This window comes from Lampetra planeri, chromosome 45 (genome assembly GCF_965212315.1).
Source record: "Lampetra planeri chromosome 45, kcLamPlan1.2.h2, whole genome shotgun sequence".
NCBI lineage: Eukaryota > Metazoa > Chordata > Hyperoartia > Petromyzontiformes > Petromyzontidae > Lampetra > Lampetra planeri.
The window spans coordinates 5,120,899-5,145,113 of record NC_136151.1 but is presented as its reverse complement, the minus strand read 5'-3'; the positions used below and the strand labels follow the sequence as shown (position 1 = coordinate 5,145,113).

The 24,215-nt window shown below is 52.8% G+C and overlaps 1 protein-coding gene across 1 annotated transcript; it reads right to left on the bottom strand.

Moving 5' to 3' along the window:
* Window positions 1-1,844: 1,844 nt before the first annotated feature.
* LOC144733056 (E3 ubiquitin/ISG15 ligase TRIM25-like) lies at window positions 1,845-24,005 on the bottom strand. Its single transcript, XM_078614794.1, has 6 exons — window positions 23,163-24,005; window positions 22,793-22,888; window positions 10,119-10,352; window positions 9,269-9,291; window positions 7,939-8,042; window positions 1,845-3,122 (listed from the first exon to the last, which is right to left on the bottom strand). Exons 1-6 carry the CDS (start codon window positions 23,739-23,741, stop codon window positions 2,575-2,577), a joined length of 1,584 nt encoding a protein of 527 aa, XP_078470920.1. The 5' UTR covers window positions 23,742-24,005; the 3' UTR covers window positions 1,845-2,574.
* Window positions 24,006-24,215: the final 210 nt, after the last annotated feature.

The window sequence follows — 24,215 nt, the reverse complement described above, 5'->3', positions numbered from 1 at the left end:
ATTGATGCTGCTGGTTCTACTCCTGATGCTGATAATGATGGAGCTACTGCTGTTGATGGTGTTGCTCCTGTTACTAATTCTGCTGCTGATGATACTTCTGCTGATGCTGATGATCGAGTCGAGTTGAATTTAAATTTAACGAGGCCAGAACTCAGGAGATCAGGATGAGTCTCATTGACAAGAGTGACCTGGGTCACAAAAATGAAAAAAACCAAAACAAGTCAATCCCATGCCAGCAATGAAGTAAATATAATCTCAGGTTTTTTCGGTAAAGTCACGTAGGTAAAAACATTAAAATTAATGAAAGTAAAATAAAACAAAACAAAAATAAAATTCACGACGTTTCGGAGGCAACACAAGTCTCCTTCATCAGGTGGTTTAACAGTAATCTCTTCATTGTTCTTTGATCACCGCTCGCCACGTTTCCATTCATTGTGTTGAGCACTACGTGATGTCTTTGATCACCGCTCGCCCTCCGTCCCGGCGCATCTCTATTCATTGTGTTGAGCACTGCGTCCAGTCTTTGATCGCCGCTCGCCCTTTGTCCCGACACGTCTCCATTCATTGTGTTGAGCACTGCGTGCAGTCTTTGATCACCGCTCCTCCTCCCTCCCGATACGTTTCCATTCATTGGCTACCACAGCCTGATAAGCTCTCCCCCCCTCCACCTCCCTTCAACTTGCTTATAAGGGATTACATCTTGAATCATTGCTTCACTTGATGCAGCTAATTCGGCTGTGACGGTCCCACCTGATGAAGGAGACTTGTGTTGCCTCCGAAACGTCGTGAATTTTATTTTTGTTTTGTTTTATTTTACTTTCATTAATTTTAATGTTTTTACCTACGTGACTTTACCGAAAAAACCTGAGAATATGAATCATTGCAGTCACGAAAGCTTCAAATCTAGAAGTAAATATAAATCTCACCCACAGCCCAGAGCACAATGCGATTCGCGTTCACACAAGTACACAACTGGTACGATATAATAAATGTGTCTCAAATCATCTACGCATTGCTAAACAGCCTGAGACTCGAGGTTGGGTTTCCACCGGATTGGTGTATCACGTCAAGGAGGGGACCGTGGTGGCTAGGAAATGTTGAGTCCCTCGCCTGGTATGGAGGAGGTCGTGGGTTGGTTTCCGACCATGACAGCTGCTGTATATTTGGAGTTGGCAGTGTCTCTCTCCCTGTAATAACACACAGTGTTTGTGTGGTACTAATGCATGTTGAGACAATATTAGTCGTGTTGAAGTGAAAGGTATATCTTCACTCGAGATATATATCAGACTTAATTAAATAACAGATTTCAATGTCAAAGACAGTTCCAATTTTTGTCAGCAGAGGGAGGAGTTATCACATGAATCGAAGGTTGTGGCTGGAGGTCCAAAGATAATTAAAACATTAAACAAAACAAACCTTTATTACGGATAATATTGGTGGCGAAAGCCCTCCTAATAGGTCATAAAATGGCTTCTCTCTCTCGATGCCCTTTAAAATAAAACTACTTTGGGTGTGTGGAGGAGTCACTTGACCCCTGGTTATGACAAAAATGTTTTAGCCCAGCGATGCTCGGCACACACCACTTGCAGTCCCCCCTAGTGATGCCATCCCATTCCCACCCCGGGTTTATCACCCAACGAGCGAGTGACCGCGAGGGGATAGTGCGCCACCCCGTAGCGTCACGTGACGCGTGTTCACAGCACGCCCGCGGTGGAGCTCCGCCCTCTTGGCGTTGAGCTCCACGCGGCGCGCGGTACGAGGGACGATGGCGAAAGAGAGATCCTTGGCTCCCCCCGCCCTCCCTCCCAGTGCGCTAACCACTGCACCACCGCTCCACCCCACACTACGCACATGCCCCTCTATTCACTAAAAACAAACAACCCCCATGTAGCCTTAACAGACTGTTGGGGCAAGTGCTGTTATTAGCGAGTAGCAACTATGAAGACTGGCACTGTGACACACGAGAGGCTGGGTGGCCAGCGCCATTCCCGGACACACAAAGACACGCACAGACACAAAGACACAGACACAATAACAAGACACACACAGAGAAAGGCAAACACACCAACCCACTCACCCAAAGACAAAGATCCCCATATATCCTTAAAATACTGTTGGGGCAAGTGATGTCAACCACCACCTATGAAGGCAGTCATAGCACAAGACGGGATTAGTGGCCAGCACCACGCCTGACCCGCCTTTGTCTCCCCAGTGGCGATGTTTACACACCGCAGCAGGTTCTCATTTGAGGCTGAGCCGACCTAGGCGAGACACAATACCGATTCAAATAATCGCTATCAATGGTGTTTGTAAACCGGTCATGGGCCTCCCCTAGGTCGACTCAGCCTCACATGAGTCACTGGTGCGGTGTGTAAACGTCAACACTGGGAAGACAAAGGCGGCTGGGCATGGTGTTGGCCACCCACCCTCTTGTGAGCCGTGCTGGCCTTCATAGGTGCTCTGTACCAGCCCTTACCCCTGCAGCCTGTTAAGGCTTCACGGGGGATCTGTGTCTTTGTGTGCGTGAGTCTGTGCGTTGTGCCCGTTTCTCTGCGCTGCTCACACTCCGTGCTCTCAGGACTCACGACTCAGATCCAGAATCCTCACTGAGTCACCATCACCACCCACCCACAGTGCGGGGTATAAAGGTTGACTAAATGAGTGGTGGAGGGAGTGCAGCAGCTCCATTGAGTCGGCGCAGTAAAACGACAGCAGCCCCGCCTCCCAGTGCAGGTGACACCTGACTCTCCGTGGAGGATCCCTCACCGGCACTGAGGTCTCTACACCACCATGACACACGTAGCAGCTGTTGTTATCTTTATATAAAACCCAGGATGAGTCGTTCTGTCCCAGGCTGCACTCTTTACCACTCCCTTTCCGTGCGATCGTTCTGTATGCGACTCCAACCACACAGCCCCCCGCCGCACCCCCCACGTCCACCTCCCAGTAGTGCTGACCCGACGAGAAGCTCTCGGAGCACAGGGCTTGGTACCAGCCATCAAAGCGGTGTGGGTGATCGAAGCGACCCTGGGAGACAGCGGTCGCCATCACCGTCCTGAGATCCGAGGAAATCTGGAGGAGGTTGTGTGCCGAGTTTGGGTCCAGAGTCGGTGAGCGTCCATCTGCAGCAACGATAATTACAGTATTAACATTGAACCCGTAAACACATTCCTGCGGAGGGAGCTGGTAGGAACATTGGGTTGTTCGGTCACTGGCCAGGGTCAATTGCAGCGTAGTGTATTCCGCAAATATGGCCGACTGTGAGGGCGGGCACAAGCCGGCGTGAGTAGGTTAAACGTTGAGTTTTATAAGGGCACCACGGGGTGACCAGCTCCTCCCCACCCAGCCCCACCCCTCCCACCCCCCACCCAGCCCCATCCACCCCACCCAGGCCTCCTCCCCACCCCTCCCACCCCTCACCCAGCCCCACCCTCCCCACCCAGCCTCTCCCCACCCTCCCTTCTCCACCCAGCCCGACCCCTCCCATTTTTGGATGCACGACGGACGGACACAATACTCCCCTGTGGGCTGGTGGAACCAGGTGGTTCCTACCAGTATAATCCGTACTGTGCCTTAGCAGGGATATAGCAGCTTCAAGCATTTCGAATGACAATTATGTGGCTGCCTTAGTCTGGTTATGAGCCCACAGCATTAACAATGAACCTTTTGCATCACAACAGTGATGTAGTCTGGCTCGAGTCTAATGATGCCATCCATCACAGAGAAGACTTATAGTCATAGATTTATCTGCTACAATGGTTACTTTGGCCAACAGCATTCTCGCTGGATAATACACACATGTAATATCAATGGAGCTTATGTAATAGTGAAGTACCCTAATGTGTCTGCTATATATTATCGTCTAATGAATACATTATAGTCATAATGTTTATGTGTGCACGTACAGTGAGTGATATAAAGGTTGACCATGGTTATGCCTTAGTCTGGCTCTGTGAACATCAGCCATTAACTGGGGAACCTAAGAATTCTAAAAGTGCATTCGTTTGACTCTGTGCATCAAACTGTTAGCCTAAGACTCCTAAATGTTTCTTAGTCTGGACGTATGCTCCTTGGGTATTTACAATCAACCATACAATTCCTAAACGTACTTTGATCTCGTTCTAAAAGCCATAGTCTTCATCATTGAACTGTACAAATCCTACAGGCAGCCTTTGTGTCTGTAGTTGTGATCTTTACAAGACGTTCTACGTACTCATTAAGGCTGAGTAGACCTAGGAGAGCTGCAAAATTGGTTCTGAATCCACTCACCACTGATGTTAGCCAAGACCGTGAATAGCCTGGTGGTGGCCATGTTTGTATCTCAGTGCACAAACCATCCCATCTTCACTGGACATTCGCGCTCACTCTTGCTCATCCATATGTAATAAACGACTGGACCACGATGTCTGGCTCAGTGTCCTTTATTCGGTTCGTGCTGTACACCCACACGGCTGTCTTTACTCTGTAGCTTCTCCACGGTGCTGACTCCAATGTCGGCCCGATCCACAACAGCAGCTCCGCTGCTGTTTCTCTTACACAGCCCCCCTTGGCTGTACTCGCTGCAACTCCTCTCCCTCCGCAGCTCTGACAGCCTCTTGCTGTCTCTCTCTCTCTCTCCGCAGCTCCTCCTGGCAGCCACACCGCTGCCTCTAACACGCAGCCGTTCTGGCTGTCTCTTCTGCAGCTGCACACCACTCCGCAGCTTCCTCTTGTCTTCGGGGTTGGCTCCCGATGGCCGTCGGAGCCCCCCCTCTCCACACTCGCCCGCGTGGCCTCACTCTTTTCCGCTCACACCCCGACTCCCTTCCCCTTCCGGTTTACCCGCTTAAGGACCCGAACCTTCCACCCATGTCACATGACTCCACCCCCCGTGACGTCACATCCGGAAGGTCGCTTACGCCCGCATTACACCACCCTCCCCCGTAGAAAAATCCCAGCCGACCTCGGCTGACCAATAGCAAATCGTAATGCGGCGAACCGAGCTTCCCCCCCTAAAGGACACTAAGCATACAATGTAACAGCAAGAACAACAACAACAACGCAATTAACATCAACGAACGTACAAAAAGCATGCAATAAATAGAACTGTAAGAAAAAAAATAACAAGACAGCAACAATCAACGAAACGTAAGCGATTTGGAACGTGTGCGGGTCGCCGGCCCGTCCCGGACGGTCGGCGGCCCACTCGCAGAACGGGAACGCGATGAAAGTCGAGGAATGACAGGGGGCAATCCCCCTGTCGCAGCTGGAAGTCCACCGCCGTCCCGTGTCCCTAAAGAGTTAGTCTTGGGCTTGTCCTGTGACCGTGCCCGCAGCTGGGTCGGAAGGGCTGCAGGGCTCGAAGGTCCCGCAGACCTGGCAGGCGTCCTCCGAGCAGGGCCCCTCGTCCCCCGCAATGTCACGGCCGGCCTGTCTGGAACAGGTACGACAGGCGCTCTAGCAAGATCAATGGACGCAGGCAGGGGAGAGTCAGCAGCAACAGACCCCGGTACAGTGGACGAGCCCGTAGCGGCCGCGACGACTCTCCGTGCCAACTTGCGCCACTGCGTGACCGAGCGACAAGGCCCCGTCGAAGGGCATGCTTTAACCACAACGTTAGGATGGCGCAACGACGGTGATGGGTGAGGTGTAAAGCCTTGCCGAGTGTCTGGTGCGTGCCGACATGCCTGTTTCGGAGGATCTTTAGCCGACTTGACCGGTGCCGAGGCCTCCTGCTGCGGCGGAGCCGGGAAGCGGGCCCAGCAGTCTCTGGCGTAGTGGCCCCTACGCCCGCAGCGGAAACATTCGGCCTCGTTGCGCCGAAGCGCAGGCCTCGCCTCCTGACGGCCCCGTTCTGGTAGCGCCGCGCGCGGTCTCGGCCCGCCGCGTCCCGTCCATGGAGCGGAGGCGGCCGTCAGTTGTTGAGGGCCCCGGTCATCCGGAACATAGACAGCCTGCGCAGGGTTCCACCCCAGCGCATCCCCTTCTTTGACGGGCCCCCCCGTCCACGCCGTCACTTGTTTCCAGCGACGGAGGTTGAATTGCGCATCGAGACACTTAGCAGCCGTCCGGGAAGTTAGCTTCTCATGCCCACACACAGGCATGGGGATCCCTAGATCCCGAGACAGCTCCAACATTTTCCCTAATATGAGAGGCTCGAGCAGGTCCTGTGGCGTCTCAGGATAAGCTGCCATGGCCAGCTCCAGCACCGCACCCCTGAACGCCACGGGCGACTCCTCTGGTGCTCGTTGTCGTTGAGCGAATCGCCGATGCGCATCATCTGGTGGCTCATAAGCATCGGCCATTTCTTGAAAAACACCACGTAAAGTTGCCTTCTTATCGGTCGTTATGGAACGGAAGAATCGGACAGATTCGTCGTCCAGGAGAGTCGGCAACACCTCCAAAGCCTCCGCATCGGTCCATCTTGCTGTGCGTACCGCCGCCAAGAAGCGGCAGGCGAACGCGCTCCAGTCCCCACCGACGGAAAATTCTTTAACCGTTGTAAGGTGGCGACTCCGACTCCTCTTCCCGCCGTCTTCCAATGGTGGTGGTTGTGATGGCAAATTCAAAATGGCGTCGGCCCGCGGCGTGGCCAAGATGGCGGTTTGGCGCCACGGAGCGCGCAAAATGGCGGCCTCTTGCCGCGTGGGCAATGGCGGCGGCAGGACAGGCAACGTGGCGGCCCGCGGAGCACCAATTGCATCATCCATCGTCCCTGGCGCGACGAGATGGCATAGATGCGCCAGGACGTCCTTAAGTGCCTCCAGTTGTACCGCCATCGCTTGCCATCGTTGATCCGCGTCTGATGATGTCGACGGACCCGCCACCGCGCCAACATCCTCCACTCCCGTTCCCGTGGTCGCCTCAGCCGGGCTCTCCTCCACCACCCCAACAGGATCCGAGGTTGGAGGGAGTTCGTCGTCGTCGGACGAAGAAGCCGATGCAGGCGCCGGATTAACTTTCTTCCTCACTTGTTTCGACATGCCGTTGCACTTCCGACACCAGTGTAATAAACGACTGGACCACGATGTCTGGCTCAGTGTCCTTTATTCGGTTCGTGCTGTACACCCACACGGCTGTCTTTACTCTGTAGCTTCTCCACGGTGCTGACTCCAATGTCGGCCCGATCCACAACAGCAGCTCCGCTGCTGTTTCTCTCACACAGCCCCCCTTGGCTGTACTCGCTGCAACTCCTCTCCCTCCGCAGCTCTGACAGCCTCTTGCTGTCTCTCTCTCTCTCTCTCTCTCCGCAGCTCCTCCTGGCAGCCACACCGCTGCCTCTAACACGCAGCCCTTCTGGCTGTCTCCTCTGCAGCTGCACACCACTCCGCAGCTTCCTCTTGTCTTCGGGGTTGGCTCCCGATGGCCGTCGGAGCCCCCCCTCTCCACACTCGCCCGCGTGGCCTCACTCTTTTCCGCTCACACCCCGACTCCCTTCCCCTTCCGGTTTACCCGCTTAAGGACCCGAACCTTCCACCCATGTCACATGACTCCACCCCCCGTGACGTCACATCCGGAAGGTCGCTTACGCCCGCATTACACATACACCCATACACCTCCGATTAGCATGGTTGGTGTCAAAAAATTTCAATAAACGTCGATACACTTTTAAAAAGACAAAGATACCGCCGCATATCCTCAAAAGACATTTGGGGCAAGTGCTGTTAGTAAGCACCTATGAAGGCCCACACGGCACAATGAGTGGCCTTTGTCTCCCTAGTGGTGATGTATAGACACCACACCAGAAACTCATTTGAGGCTGAGTCGACCTACGGGAGGTCCAGGACCGGTTCAGATAAACCATCAGTGGTGTTGGCCTTGAGCGGGATTCACACTCGGGACACCAGGTTCGTAGCGCAGCACACTAACCACGACACTACCGCTCCGCAACATACATGTACAAGCTAAAGTACACGCACAATAACAGACGCACACGTGGCAAGAGTCCGTTGAACTCACACATGAATGCCAGCAGGTTGACCACAGCTCCCTGCAGGGTGCTGATTGAGGCGATATCTTCTTCACTGGGAAATGAGGGTGGAGATCCCTGCTGAGCGTCTCTCCTGTGAGACCAGAACCAGCAGTGACTCACACAGCCCGTGTCTTACACAGCACCATCACACACCATCATCACACAGCATCATCACACAGCATCATCACAGCATCATCACTCACAGCAACATCAGACAGGCCATGTCTTACCCAGCATCATCTTTTGAAAAATAAGAATAGGTTTTGCCCTTTCTGGAAATAAACTAGGTGCTCTGATGTTCAAACACCAAATTGATATATTTTGTAAGGAATAAAATCTGCATTAACCACACGTACTTATCGTGAACATGCAAACAAACATTCTCTGATAATTATATATTATGCAATGTCTTTCAAACTGATTGGCCTAGAACAAAAACAGCCTTCTTTATGGCCTAGTCTCACCAGTGTCAGACCAGAGAACGGCAAATGCGAACAGTGAGCATATTTGTTTGCAGGTTCATTACAAGAAAGTGTGGTTTAATGTAGCCTTGATTCCTTGCCAAAGGTATATATTGCTGTTTGAACATCTTAACACCTGTTTATTGTCAGAAAGGGTAAAACCTATTCTTATATTTCATACTATTGTAGTGACATGGAATCGGTCACATAGCATAGCGCTGGCTGCTGGCAGGGAAGGGGATCTGCAGCTTACAGCAGCCCTGACAGACAGCAGGTCACGTGATAGACCAGAGATGGATGTAGAGGAAGGGTCACGAAAGGGACACATAAAGAACCTACTAGTCGGTTCCAGAAGGGGGGCGTGGCCGGGGCAGAGCTAGGCTACGCTGACAGTATAAGAGGGGCCCTGGGAGGGGACCTCGGGGCTGTCGTTTGGATTGGGAACCTGTCGTGCTCCTGCTGCTGGAGTCTTCGTCTTCGTCTCCGTCTTCACCATCTCGGCGTCGCCAGTCAGGCAGTCTACCAGCCAGCCAGTCTACCAGCTGTCCTGACTGCGAATCATAGTTACCAAGTGTGAACTGTTAGGGCCGTTTAATAAACAGTGTGCCTCCAACTCTGAGTGTCTCTGAGTCAGTCATTGGCAAAAAGGTCCCATACTATTGTATCGTTTCACACAGCATCATACCACACATCATCATCATCATGCACAATATCATCACAGCATCAACATGCACCATCACTCACAGGATCATACCACACATCATCATCATTACACACATTATCATCATCACGCAGCCCATGCCCCACACACGGCGTCACCCCATGTGTTAATTTGTGTGACTTCATGAGTCCATACCGGTTTGTTTCCTTTATGTGAATCTGCAGGTGTCAGACACAGGGGGCGCAAGTCAGTTCACCTCCAGACATGTTAACCACACGGTGATTGGTGGATGCGATGAGATGGGCTGTGCTCAGCCTTTCGCATATCCCAGTGTTGTTGGTTGTAAACAAGACAAAGCCGTGGAGTCGTTTGGACTCGATGGTTCTCATCAGCAAGGTGTGGCCTCTCAAACCGTTGCCACTCGGTACCTGATGTCACAGAAAGAGGCGTCCATGGCACTTGATATCGATTCGCAGTGATTGTGAACCAACATTCAAAATAAGTATGCACTGTGCGTGTGAATTACACCCAGAGCGTCGAGTTAACAGAGTCTATAGTTTAACAGTGTGAACATTTGTTGAAGCAGGCAATCTCCGCATTGGACTTATCAGCAGTCAGTGCTGAAAAACAAAGCCCCATGGATTTCCTGAAGTTAAAGCACTTCTATTTTTAGGATGACTGATGGTTGGTCTACCTTTGGTACATGAATAATTAAATTGTAATGTCAAGTAGCCTCAATCTGTTGTACATTACAGGACCATGTGGTTACAGTTTTTAACATCTGGATACATTACCAACCAACTAACTCGAGAGATTTGTGTGTTAATAATTTATTTATGAATTGGAATTTCAAAAGTAATTAATTAAAATATACAACTCAATGTTGATGGACTTGATTTTACATTAAGTTTAATAACGCATGGGCTTTACATTGTATTGACAATGTTAAGCCCATGCGTTGAGTTGCATCGCATGTGCCGCATTAAAAAAAATGCAACGAATATACGCGAACTGGGCAATCACCCTGGCTCCGTGATATTTCTACCTGCAGGAACGTGAGCGAGTCCCTCTCCTCCTGCAGAGCGCGCAGGCGCGTGGCTGCTTTCTGGAGGTTGCTGATCTCACGGTCGTAATGAGCGATGTTCTCCTCGATCTGGGACAGCAGCTCACGCCCCTTCACCTCCACGCACTCCAGAGCTGCCTTCTCGTCCTCATCCAGCCTCGCCCTCATGAGGGTGAATTCGCCTGAGATGCGAGCCTTGGTCTGGACCATGGAATCCTGCAAAGGGCATGCGATATATTCTATCAATTCATATACCATGCTGTGAAGACCAAAGTCACTGGATACTTCAAACATAGATTTCCCTGCCTCGACATTGTCGTTGGAACAGGACAATATTTGTAAGTATCTAGGTGTTATTTTGTCCTTCACATTGATCATCTGGCCAGTAATGATATAGTCCAAGCCACCATCCTCCCCATCTTTGACTCCTGTGTAACCATCGACCGCCTAGCCTCTTGTTCCATTATACCACCTGGCTGCCCACTTGACCTTGATGCCTCCATATCAATGCATGATTGCAACATCTGTATCACCTCTAATTCGTAGCCCCTGGATACCTTCATCCTGAACGTAATTTTGAATAAAACTACCAAATATGTGTAAAGACAGTACAGGGGACTATCGGTCACATGGGGCAATAACAGGGGAATTAGCAAAGAAAGAGATGAGGGGCCACAAGGGGTAATGACAGGTTAATTGACATAGTGGGCAAAGGGGGTAATGACAGGGGAATTAGCATGGGAAGAGACTAGGGGCCACATGGGATAATGACAGGTTAAGGGTCAGACAGAGGAAGGATCTGGGGCCTACGAGAAGGATCAAGAACAGGGGCTGTGGCCGAGTGATAGAAGAGAGCAGGTGCTGGTCATGGGCTGAGAGCCATCCAGAAGGTTCTAGAGAAGGGTCGTGGTCAAAGGTCAAGGAATGGCCACACCGGGGATAAAAGCGGTCGAGAGGAGAGGCTTAAGGATGCTGATGGAGTCAGGGTCTTCTCCTGTCAAGTCAACGTGTCTTCAATAAAGATAATCACAAGAGCAGTGTCTCCTGGTGTCGTTACAACTGCTGTCCGAAGTGGGGTGGTATCATCGTGTCACGGGATAACTGGAGGAAAAATCCACCTGAGACGAGGGAGAGGACGAGACCCCCCTTCAGACAGCCCCAGGAGGCGGGTTCCCGGTTAACAACCCCGCAGGTGAAGAAGCTGCGGCGGCAACGAGGGAGGGGGCCGAACCATAGCAGCCAAAAATCATGGAGGGGTGAAGCGAGATGGCGGGACGGCTGGACCAACTATTCGTGGCAGTCGCACAGCTCACCTTGCAGTTGCGGGTGACTGCAGCGAGAGGGGGAGCCATGGACAGCCGCAGTCATTTCCACGGTGGAGACTGCACAATCGACGGCCACCATCGCTCCCACCATGGAAACCGCGCAATCGACGGCTGCCATTCAGCTGCAGCTCCGGCGGTACAAAAAAGAGTAGCGGACCATCCAAGACGGATGACTCCCATCAAGGAGTTTGTGGTAGCGGGAGGTAACTGGTCCACTTTCACCCGGAGGTTTGAGGCAGCATATCAAGCAATAGGTTGGACGGAGGAGGGAGCACTGAGGGTTTTGCCGACCGCCCTTGACGACAATGCCCTCGTTGCAATCCAAGCTGTGCCTGAGGGATGAAGGGCCACTCTTCAACAGGCATCCAACACATGGAGGAAGTTCCTGCTGCGGAGACGGGGGGAGGCCGAGATGCCGCTCACTTACCATAGCATGTTGATGGCACTCTGGCAGGCAGCATACCCGCGAATGGACAAGACAGTGCTGGACTCACTATTCTTGGAGAAGATGCTGGTGTTGGCACAGGAGATGGGGGTCGTGCTGCCCATCGTGGAGAAGGAGGTGCAGACCTTTCTGTGGATGGCCAGCTGCCTGCAGGCTCATGAAAGCATGATCCCGCAACCTCGAGTGATTCCATGGGCAGGTGAGCCCGTGTTGGGCGAAGCCACGACAGCCCAGTCAGCGGGAAGCACAGGGGCGCTGACAAAGGAGGATCTGGAGCTGAGGAATTTGGTGGCGGTGGTGGTGCAAGGCTGGGCTCGGCGGCAAGAAGAGACCTCGTGACGGCCTCGAGGTTGGAGACCGAGGGCAGAGGCGACCCCTCCACAGCGGGGTCCCACCATCGCCTGCTTCCAGTGGGGACAGCCAGGACACATTGCGTGGAGATGCCAGAGCAATGTTCTCCATGACGGAGAGGTTTCACACCATCGTTGCTTAGTGGTCCCCACTTCCCTGCGGGGTAAGCTGATGCGAGCTATGTTTTAAACTAAGCTGCTGCACCTTGGGCATCGGAAAACGCTGTTGACCTTGCAATGGGACTTCAACTGGCCTGGAATGTCGACCGATGTTCATCACCTGGTCGCATGTTCCATGTAGTGCATGCGCCGAAAGCTCCCATTGCAAAGATATCAGCCCCCGTTGCAGTCCATCACAGTGTCCCGCATAAATGAATTGGTTGCCCTAGACATCATGAGCCTATTTCCATTTCACAAAAGAGGAACAGGTTTCTCCTGGTGGGGGTGGAGTATTTTACTCGGTGGCCAATTACTTGGCCATTGCCGGACCAAACAGCTGCATCCATTGCAGATGCATTCCCGCATGGCCACGTCTTAAATAACGGTGCCCCAGAGCAGTTTCTCACTGACCAGGATAAAAATTTTCACTTCTAAACTGCTGCACAAAGTGTGTGATGCATTCAGTACAAAGAAAATTAGAACATCGCCATACTATCCTCAAACGGATGGGATGGTAGAATTCTTGAACAGGACATAACATCTATGCTCTGTCAACTGGTTAATGAGGCACAGACGGACTGGGACTTGCATGTCCCGGGCATCCTGGCAGCATAAAGAATAGCCCGACACGCCTCTATGGGATTCTCCCCTTTGTATTCCAATGTATAGGACAGGAAAATGAACCCCCATAGAGGCTCAACTGGGATAAAGCAGTCGTCCGTACCCATGCCACTGAAGGATACACTTGGGCATGTGTCAGAAGCGCGCGTGGCAGCAAAAGAAAATACTGCCATGGCACAAGCCACTAACAAAAGGAACACGGAGTGGCGTGAGCACGTGCTTCCATGGGCAATCGGGGACAGGGCGTGGTTACATTGTCCGCAGGTGCCGCTGCGTATGTCTCCCAAGTTACACCGGCAATGGCATGGAAGGGGGGAGATTATAGAGTTGAAACGGTCGCAGTGTGGATCAGGGGTCGAGAGCCATCTAGAAGATTCAAGAGAAGGGGCATGGCCAAGGGTCAAGGGATGGCCACGCTGGGGATGAAAGGGGTCGAGAGGAGGGGCTCGAGGCTGCTATTGGAGTCGGGGTCTTCGCCTGTCAAGTGAATGTGCCTTCAATAAAAATCATCACAAGAGCAGTGTCTCCTGGAGTCGTTACATATGTGTAGTGGATTCAACTGAGTCGCAGACGTACTTCTTGGAGGTAACACATATTTGTTAATACCAACACTAACAAAGGGGTTACTGCCCCTTCAACAGATAACCTAGGGTGGTGGACCACCAGGCTAACTACGTTAGTTACTGGGAGTAGCTACAACGGACAGGACCCTAGCTGGAGTCCTCGTCCACGTGTTGATGACTTCTTCTTGGACGTAGAACGTAGATCGTAGATCTTCAGATGACGGCAGCAACGCGGAAGCCCGGACCCTGTGCGAACCCAATTTATATGCTGCTGGGTCGTGGCTGGCCCCGCCTTGGCCACAACCACCTTCGAGAAACCTCAGGTCGTCTCTCGACCCCTCCCGTAGGATCTACCCTGACACGTGACCACCCCCAAGCCCCCACCCTGGGGCCACTGTGTAGATCCTACTGGTTACGTGCCATCCAGGGTCAACCAGAGTGCTATGACCTAGGGCAGGGGTCGGCAACCAAAATAACAAGAAGAGCCATTTCTTTCCAATTCGGTACAAAATTCAGTATTTCAAGAGCCGCAATGCATCTGAGTACATACTGTACATACGTACATATTGTCAAGAAACAGCCCGTAAAGAGCCGCATGCGGCTCCGGAGCCGTAGGTTGCCGACCCCTGACCTAGGGTAACCTCATCTCATGGCCGACACTATCACACTCCCTCCTGTAGGAGTCAGCACTACACGCCACGCGTGGTGCCACTGCGCTATCCCAGCGCTCACCGAGCCCCCCCTAGGGTTGGTACTACACCCACCTACGGGGTGTTCGCGATGACAATGCATCACACGCCGTGGCTCACTAGAGCCGGCATTACACCGTGATATACACGATGTCGCTACATACATAATGTCCGCGATGTGAGTACATAGCACAACATGCCCCTCCCGGGCCGGCACCACACAGTGACATCCGCGATGTCACTACATATGTAAGGACCTCCTAGCTCAGCAAATTCCCAGTCGCAGCTTCAAAATAATCTCCCTATTCATAAAAATATATATATATTATTAAAACTTGGTTTTGTGATGCGTCCTTCCATGCCGCTGCTACTACCTCACGTTACTGGAATGTCCGTGCCTCTCAGCCTAGGCTGGGCTTCCTCCCCACTCTCCAAAATGATTAGAAACCTGCGTGATGAGTGATATATGAACAAGTTCTGGATTTTACCTTCAGCAACCCATACTCACCCGCACAACTAAGTATGGCCAACTAGCTTCAATGATCAACACGATGTGGGGAAGCCTTCGTCTAAAAGTGTTTTGGTGAGGATCTGTAAATTATTTGCAAAATCGATAAGCACACAAGTCGCCTTCCTCATAGATCTGTCTCTCCACATCAACAATAAAAGTATTTTGTACGCAATCTATTGGCCTAGTGGCCTTTTGTGATTTTATAATTCTAGCATAACTGTATTCATTCAGTGCATAAAAACTCTGGACCGGTGTTGGCATGCAGTGTCTTATCAGAAGAGTCAGTCTCGCTTGAATTAACTCAGGTCAACTGATAGGTGTTATAGACAAGGACCCTCTATGATATAGATCTTAGTCAGACGAAAAACGTATTTGATATATAAACAAGTCCAGTATTTCCTCTACAGAATCAATGCTGCTAAAATTATGCACTCCCAGAATACTGTGGAGCCGATGGAATGTTTATGAATTTATGTGTAGCATTGTAAATGGGACTGTGTATACGGATGGGTCGCGCTACTTACCTAAAAGTAGCAGATGGGATCCACCAGGTGCAATACCTCGGGCCGGCATAGGGCCCGCTAGATTCCCCAGCCCCGAGTAAAAGGGGGGCTGCGGGTTGTGCTGGGATCCCCCGGGAATCCCCCTTGGAACTCTCTAGAAGGGAGGCGTGTCCGGGGGTGGGCACATCTCCAGAGCTGTATAAAAGCCGGACCTCTGGACGTGTTCAAAAGGCAGTTTAAGACTGAAGACCTGCTAGCCAGGACCCTGGGACTCCCCTGACCCGCCGTCCTTATAAGGGCCGGGTCAGAGTGGGCCAGTGGTGCGACCCTGGGAACCCTCGGGGCCCGACGTCCTTGTCAGGGTCGGGATGGAGTGGCCAGTGGTCGGTACCTGTACCTTGGCTGGGTCAGGTCAGAAGAGCCTCCCCTAGGTCACCCTTAACCGGAGGACCCAGAGACCATAGCCCCAGTAGTAGGGCACACCAGTCCGGAGGCATACCTCCTCAGGCGATGGGTGAAGGGGCCATTACCCCTTCGAGTGTTAGGGCTGTACATGCTGTGTTATAGCATTTGTTAATAAATGTGTTGCCTCTACCGGTCCATCTCTGCTTTCATAAAAACCCACTACATATGTATTACGTGGAGAGACAGATGTGTAAGGACATCATAACGTCTGTTAATGTTTTTATAGTGATGTTCTCCGCAACGAGTCTAATTATTATGTTTATGTTGTGTATTATATAATTTGGCATCTAACTAGGACCCATATAATTACGAAAGGGTCTTTGCCTATAAACATAGGGCAGTTCATCAGCCTTACCACAAGTAAGCCTGCCTCTGATACCGAGACACTGGGTGTGGAAATCAGTCCAGAGTTTGCTTTTACCCATTCAATACTTTTGAAAAATGCACTCCCACGTCGTGGGGCTGATGGAATGTATATATTTTTCTTATCATTTTTATACAAAGGCAGATATATGATGGAGGCGTTTAATGTGCTTATCTTGTTTTTGTTACTAATATTCTCCACGTTTTTTTGTAAATTATTAATATCACCAGCTGACCCGATGCCCTGCATTACAATGGTTACTTCTTTATGCGCAAAAATAAACAATGATCGGCAGATCACATCCTTGGCGGTCGCCGAAAACATTGAGGCGCACCTCTCCCTCCGCCAATGGCCTCAGATGGCGGCGTGTGCGGGGGTCCCGGCGCCGGATGGAGGGGCCACCTCTCAGGGGGTGGACACCCTCGCAGCCCTGGCGATGCCTGATCATCGAGGAAGGGGGGCGGGTGGTCGCCGTTCGGAGCAGCGGGGGCGGCCGGGACCTTCCTGTCCGCAGGAGGCGGACATGGTGGCCTGTTTCCGCTGTGGTCAGCGGGGCCACATTGAGCGGGGCTGCCGGAATGCCCCGGGGGCCTTTTGAAAAGGGACTCCACCTTCTCCCAGACCCTCGTTGGCATCGGGTCCGGGGCCCCAGGCGAGTCGTGACGCATCATCTGTGCGGCCGCTCTCTTCACCTCATGCATCTAGCGGGGCTAGGGTCCATCGTCATGGGGTTGTCCTCGAAGGGTCGGGTGCACCATCGTCATCACCCCCTCAATGGCCCAGACAGACCCGCCACTGGGATGCGCTTGTGCATAGGATGGTGGCGGCAGCTGCCGGCTCCTCAGCGGTGGCAGGATATGTGCAAGGGGTGCACGTTCGCCTCCTGGTGGATACGGGGGCGTCGGCCACCATTATTTCTGAGGCCATTTTTGGGCTGCTACCCCGCAGCGTGGGTCCGTTAAGGCCGGTTCGCGGGGCTTGTGTCGCCGCGAACGGCGGCAGTTTGGGCATCTTGGGCCACGTTGTAGCGTCGGTTCGGGTTGACGAGATTGAGTTGGCCGGGCCTATTTTGGTCTCCAGGACCTTGGCAGTGCCATGCCTCTTGGGGACCGACTTTTTGTCTAGGATGCCCATCCGAATTCTCGTTGACCAGGGCTGTGTGGAAATGCCGTCAGGGAGGCGGCTGCAATTTCTACAATTGCCTACCATCCTGTCTCCCTTGGTCGCCGGTGTACGGGCCTTGAATAAAGCACCGGTGACCGTACCACCGGCGTCACAAATCCTGATACCCCTTAGGTTGCGCAAACCGCTCGAAATGGGCTCCACGGAGACGAGTATCCTCCTGTCCCCGTCAAGCTACTTTTCAAGGACGAAGGGGTTGGTGGGCGCCTTGACAGCCGTGTCGGGGGGCCAGGACCTTTTTGCAGGTCCTCAATTCGGGACCCTTGCTGGTCGTAGTCCCGGCCGGCGCCGTCCTGGAACACGCGACCCCGGCTCCTCCACCCGAGAGCGCTGCCCCGGATGGAGGGGTCGTGGCGGGCGTGATGTGCATGGGGGACCCCGACGCATCATGGATCGCCACGTTGTGCGACGAGAATGCCTCGTTGTCCTCCGGGGAACGTCGGCAACTCCGCGACCTCATTGAGCGGTTCACCGATGTGTTCAGCCAAAGTAAGTTTGATCTGGGTCGCACTACTCTTTTGGACCACCACATAGACACGGGCGACGCGGCCCCTATTCGACTTAATTCCCACCACTTTAGCCCAGCGGAAAAAGATCATGTCCGCTCGGCTGTCGACGAAATGTTGGCGACGGACATCATCTCCCCATCTACTAGCCCTTGGGGTTCCCCCATTGTGCTAGTCAAGAAATGGGACGGGAGTCTCTGGTTCTGCGTCGATTTCCGTAGATTGAACAAGATCTCGGTGGCTGATGCATATCCATTGCCTCGCATGGATGATTCCCTGGACGCCCTCTCGGGCGCGCGGTTCTTTTCGACTTTAGATTTGCTCTCCGGCTTCTGGCAATTGCCACTGGATGAGGCCTCTAGACCCAAGACAGCGTTCCGCACGCCCCAGGGGTTGTTCGAGTTCAATCGGCTTCCTATGGGTCTCCATTCGGCCCCGGCCACCTTCCAGCGTCTCATGGAGATGGTCTTGACGGGGCTGCAGTGGGAGTCTTGTCTAATCTACTTGGATGACGTTATTGTTTTTGGCCGTACGTTTGGCGAGCACTTGCAACGCCTTGAGGCGGTGTTCGTCAAAGTGCGTGCTGCTGGCTTAAAATTCAAACCCCAGAAATGCCACTTGCTACAACCATCGGTGAAGTATTTGGGACACATTGTTAGCACGTCAGGTGTCGCCACGGACCCGGATAAAACGGCTTGTGTCCGGACGTGGCAGACTCCCACATCTGTCGCGGAGGTGCGTAGCTTTGTTGGCTTCGCATCGTACTATCGCCGGTTTGTCCGCAATTTTGCGACAATTGCGAAGCCACTGCACGCCCTTTCCGCCAAAGGCCAAAGGTTTCACTGGGGCGCGGAGGAGGAGGCAGCTTTTGCGGCACTTCGCACATCCTTGGCGGATACGCCGCCCTTGGGGTACCCGGATTTTTCGAAACCCTTCCTGCTCGATACCGATGCCAGCGACACGGGAATTGGGGCTGTCCTGGCCCAGGTGGTCGACGGGGTTGAGAGGGTGGTAGCCTATGGCAGTCGCATTCTGTCCCCGACGGAACAGCGATATTGTGTGACCCGGAGGGAGCTTTTGGCCATGGTTTATTTTGTTCAGTTGTATAGACCATATTTGTATGGTAGGCTGTTTACGGTCCGAACCAACCACTGCAATATTCACTGAAGATTAGTCAACCCTCGGGTCAGCTGTCTCACTGGCTCAAAGTGCTCCTAGGATTACCCCTTTGATGTAATCCACAGGAAGGGGACACAGCATGGAAATGCGGACGGTTTATCCCGATTGCCGGCAGGCGGCGGGTGTGCTTGCGCCCTAGGCTCTAGCCGTTGCAAGGCCCCAGGGGACGCCGCTGCCCAGTTGGTCACATCGGCCGAGGCGGCCACCCCTCCAGGTGCGGCGGCGCCCGCAGATTTCGGCCTTGGACTTCCCCGGGAGGTATGGTCCAGCTTGCAGATGGAGGATTCCTCTCTGCTGAAGCTACGGCGCCGTGTCGGACATAAGGCCCGGAGCTCAGCTTCGTCGGCTGCCCCGGCGATCGCCGTGCATGATGGACTCCTCATGCGTTGGGATGCCCAATTGGAACGCTATTGTGTGGTTGTGCCCACTAGCCTGCATGGTAAATTAACCCGAGCCATTCACGAGAAGCTTATGCACCTTGGCTACCACAAGACCTTATTACCCTTAAGCGGGACTATTACTGGCCGGGTGTTGAGGGTGACGTGGCACTGATTTTGAAGGGTTGCCACGACTGCGCACGGAGGAAGGCCCCAGTTGTCCGGGACCGGGCCCCGCTGCAGTCCATCCGAATTTCTCGCGTTAATGAGCTCGTGGCGCTCGACATTTTGGGGCCATTCCCTGCATCCCAACGGGGCCACAAATACCTCTTGGTGGGCGTTGAGTACCTCACACGTTGGCCCATGGCATGGCCTTTGGTCGATCAGTCGGCCTCTTCTATCACCGAGGCCTTCGACAAGGGGTACGTGTTTGACAAGGGCGCGCCAGAACAATTGTTGACTGACCAGGGGCGGAATTTATCGTCTAGGTTGCTCAAGGAGGTGTGTGACCTCCTTGGCACCAAGAAAATCCGCACCTCGCCCTACCACCCCCAGTCAGACGGGATGGTAGAGCGCTTGAACCGCACCCTTTTGTCCATGCTGTGCCACCAGGTGAACACGTCCCTGTCAGACTGGGACCTGTTCGTCCCGGGGGTCTTGGCGGCGTATCGGTTGGTCCCTCATGCCTCCACGGGATTTTCGCCTTTTTATTTGATGTATGGTAGGGAACCAGAGCCCCCGGTGCACGTCCAGATGGACGTTGGCTCCTCCAAGAAGGGGTCGGTGGTGCCGGCCCCTTTGAAGGTCGCGCTTGACCGGCTGCGCGAGGTGCGACAGGCCGCTGCCGAGAATTCCGCAAGCTGGCAGGCGGCTAATGAGCGGCTGCCCAAACACCAGGCAGCTGGCCTCCCGTGGGTATCGGGTCAAAAAGCGTGGCTGCATTGTCCCCAGGTCCCCGTTGGCACATCGGCCAAATTGCATTGCCCTTGGCAGGGAACCGTGGAGGTTGTGGAGGTCTGCCGGCCGCAATGCGTCCGGATTCTGTTCGGTCGCCGGCAGTGGATAGTGCACCCGTCCCGGCTCAAACGTTATGTTCCATCTACCTTGGGGGATCTACCCCCAATTCCGGAGCGGCCAGCTGATGATGTATCCGGCGTGCCTGACCGGCCGGGTCTCGTTGACGGAGGTGACGTCCGACCTGTGTGTGTGCCCCCAGGCCCCTCCCGAGTGAGGCCGACAGAGACCCCCCGGTCACCGGAGGCCACGGCGGTGGGCCTGTTGCCTGCTAACGGGCCACCTGCACGGGTGGCGGACACCGCACGGGGGAGCGGGCCAGCAGCGCATACCCGCTCGAGGGGGATGCGGCTCCGGTGACGGCCCTGATGGCCGTTCAGCGGGCCCAGCCCCTGGCACCCGTTCGGCGCTATCCGGCGGATGAGGCCTTCGGGCTCTATTTGTTTTGTTTTTTTGCTGTTGTGGCTGTTGTTGCTGTTCTGCTTGAGGGGCCGTGCTGCCCTAAGGTTGAGTTTTCTAGCAGCCGGTTTTACCTTCAGGCACAGGAACTCGTGATTATTCGGTCTTTGGTCAGGTGTGGGGGCCCGCTTGCGGGGTGATTGCAGCTGGGTCGGCTGTTTTTTTCACGGGGGGGGGGGGGGTGATGTAGAGGAGTAGAGGAGAGTGGTGTGCGCTGTCCGGTGCGATGACATCACGGGACGTGGGGTCGCACGCGCTGGGCAGCGCACGTGACGTGACGCCTCCTAGGGTATTTAAGGGATACCCCGTGATGTAAGCGGGGTCACTGTAGGAACGGGGATAGTAAACAGGGTGAAGAGGGAACCAGGGATAGTGAGAGGGATCGAATAGGGAGTCTGGGGAGAAGCCGGTGGTAGCCGTAGAGGTGCTTTTTCTCCGGTCGGTGGAGTCGGTAGACTCCACGATCCGACACGAGAGAGAGAGACCGGAGCTAGCCGGCTGGGACCCGGACTCAGAGTAGGACCCCTAGCCCCTGGGAGTTGTGTACCCTGTGTAGTATTGATAAGTGTCAATAAACCCTGGCGGAAGCCCCTAACTCACCTCCGTCTCCGAGTACGTCCGTCGGAACTACTCAACATAAGCGCTATAATAATATTCTAGATTTGAGGCTTTCGTGACTGCAAGGATTCATATTCTTAGGTTTTTTCGGTAAATTTACGTAGGTACAAAATTTAAATTAATAAAAGTAAAATAAAAATAAGATACAAATCACGACGTTTCGGAGGCAACACAAGCTTCTATCTTCAGGTGGAACCGTCACAGCACGATTGCTGTATCAAGTAAGAGCAATTCCAAGTAAACAGTCCTTGTATAGATACTGGTTGAGGGTGGGAGGAGCCAAGGCAGACACCTGGATATTATTATTGTGAGATTCGGTGCGGCTGAAGCACGCTGCTAGGAATGAGCCTTTGTTGTCTAGAACTGGGAGGTTCCAAGAGTTGTTAAGGTGCAGCTAATGTAAATGTGCGGCTGCTGTGAATGGGATTGAGCCTTTGTTATGTAGATGAAACAGCACTTTGCTACGTTGCTGGGATTAATTCTAGATTTGCCAAATATGTGTGGTTAAACTTAAAGCAGGAAAACCAGTGTGTGAAAAAAGAAGAAGAAACTATATGGTAACTGAAGAATAGTGCCTGTCAAATAATAATATTATGTAGGGGCTCTTCAGTAGTTTCAGGACGCATTGGGGTGGGTTGGGCAGAAGAGGACATCACGCTGTGAAGAATTTACGTGTATTGTGTGTTTTTTCTGGATGTTTAACGCGAATGAAAATTTGTGCCGATTGTGTGAGCATTGCTAGGGGCAACCCATGTCAGTAGTGAAAGTGTAATTTGATAAATGCTTATAATACTAATGTGTGCAACTTACCTTGGGCGATGGTGCGTGTGGATTGCTAGGGGGTAACCCAGTGGACGTTGTGCACAAGTGCAGCTTGCTGCGTTGTCACTTCCCGTACGGTGAAGAGAAATAAAGAAATGATCGCACAACTACATATTTAAAATAAGAAAAATCGCGAAAACCGCCTATTTTAACTCTTTTAAAGGTGAGTAACGGGAAAACGGAATAGCGCTTGCCAACCGCGAGGCTTACGGCGTGGTACCTGGCTCTGTTTTTCGGAAACCCCACCGTTTGAGAGCCAAATCCCTCACAAGCGCGCGAACACACACAAACCCACATACAATCCCACAAACAATTTTTGACTTTTATATATATCGATATTTTAAGCCCCCATAACTATAATAATGCAATATCCTGCACAGTTATTACACAATAACTCAAAGCTAACAAAGTTCACTTGAATCTACGGAGTTGTCCTCACAGGGAGAGAGTCACAGACTTCACTCAGGGTGGAGGTCACAGGGTAACAAAGCCCACGCGTGGTACCTGCACGGCCTTGCGAGTGGCCTTCATCCATCCAACGGACGCCTCCGCCTCCGTCATCTTCTCCTCCACTGCTCGCGTCTCCTCTCCGACTTCTCTCTGTAAGAGACAAAGTCACCAGAGGAGTCTCCACTCCCTGAGCGGCTCCTTCTCAGCCCCACTCCACACGGAGCCCTCCACGGTGATCGTTCTATAACTGCCCACCAGAAAAGAGTCCAAGGAAGTCAGCTTGATAGAATAAACAGCATGGAGAGAGAATCATCCCACCATGATGGTTTTGATTTAATTAAATGTTGTTGTAGCACTCTTATGGGCTCAAGTCAGGGTACTGTTCGCTCCTGAGTGGCTCCAATTCAACGCACGCAGGCCTTACCTTCCGTGTCTGATGCTCATCCTCCAGTGTGATGAACTTATGACCCGTGTGGTCTCCTGCGATGGTGCAGTCCCTGCACACGAGGCTGAGGTCTTGCTTGCAGTAGAACTTGAGCTCCTCTTTGTGCCTCTTGCACTTGCGTTCTTCAGGGTTCACATCTGGTGAAACCAGTACGTGGTCCTTCAACTTCGCTCTCTCCAGGTGAGGCGCGAGATGCTCCGTGCAGAAGGACATCTCACACTTGAGGCAGGTCTTCACTGCAGGCGTTTTTTCTTCTGGGCAGTGGTCACAGAAAACAGCACTAACAACAGCAGCAGCAGCAGCAGCCATGGTCTCAGCCACTCGCAGCTGCTCTATGAGATTGGCGATCGTCACGTTCCTGGTCAGCTGGGGTCGTCGAGGGAAGGTCTTGCGGCACTGTGGGCAGGAGTAGGAGTCTGTCTCCTTCCAGGCATCCTCCAGGCACTGGAGGCAGAACGAGTGGCCGCAGCTCAGCGTGGAGGGGCAGTCAAACGTATCCAGGCAGATGGAGCAGATCAACTCACGGTCCACGTTCTCAGCGGGAGCTGTGCTCGCCATGACCCAAGGATGCACCAAAAGTTAGTCACTCCCTGTCGCTCGGAAAAATATATATTTTAACAAAAATTATTTTTACTTTTATAATCTCTTGAGATGTTGAATATCATTGACGAGTTGTTCTGTGCGAAGCTCACACAGCGGAGACGTACAAGGAAATCAACTGACTTCACCTGTAGTTTAGTTATAAATACCTTGAGACACGCCCTGGAATGTTCCACACGGCGGCCATGCTGACCTGTGTAGGCGTGGCGTTACAGTCACGCACTGTGTAACTAAAACTGCTTTTTGTGTTTAGTTTGTTGTCCTCCCCCTGCACTTCCGATTAGCATGGTTGGCTACGTACGGTGTGTAAAAAGTTCACCAAACATACATAGCATTGACTTGTCTCAAGTGATATAATATTTGTACAAACAAAACCGAGCAGCAGCAGCCAGGGACACAGCGATAATGGTTTGTCCCACATGTCTCATTCTC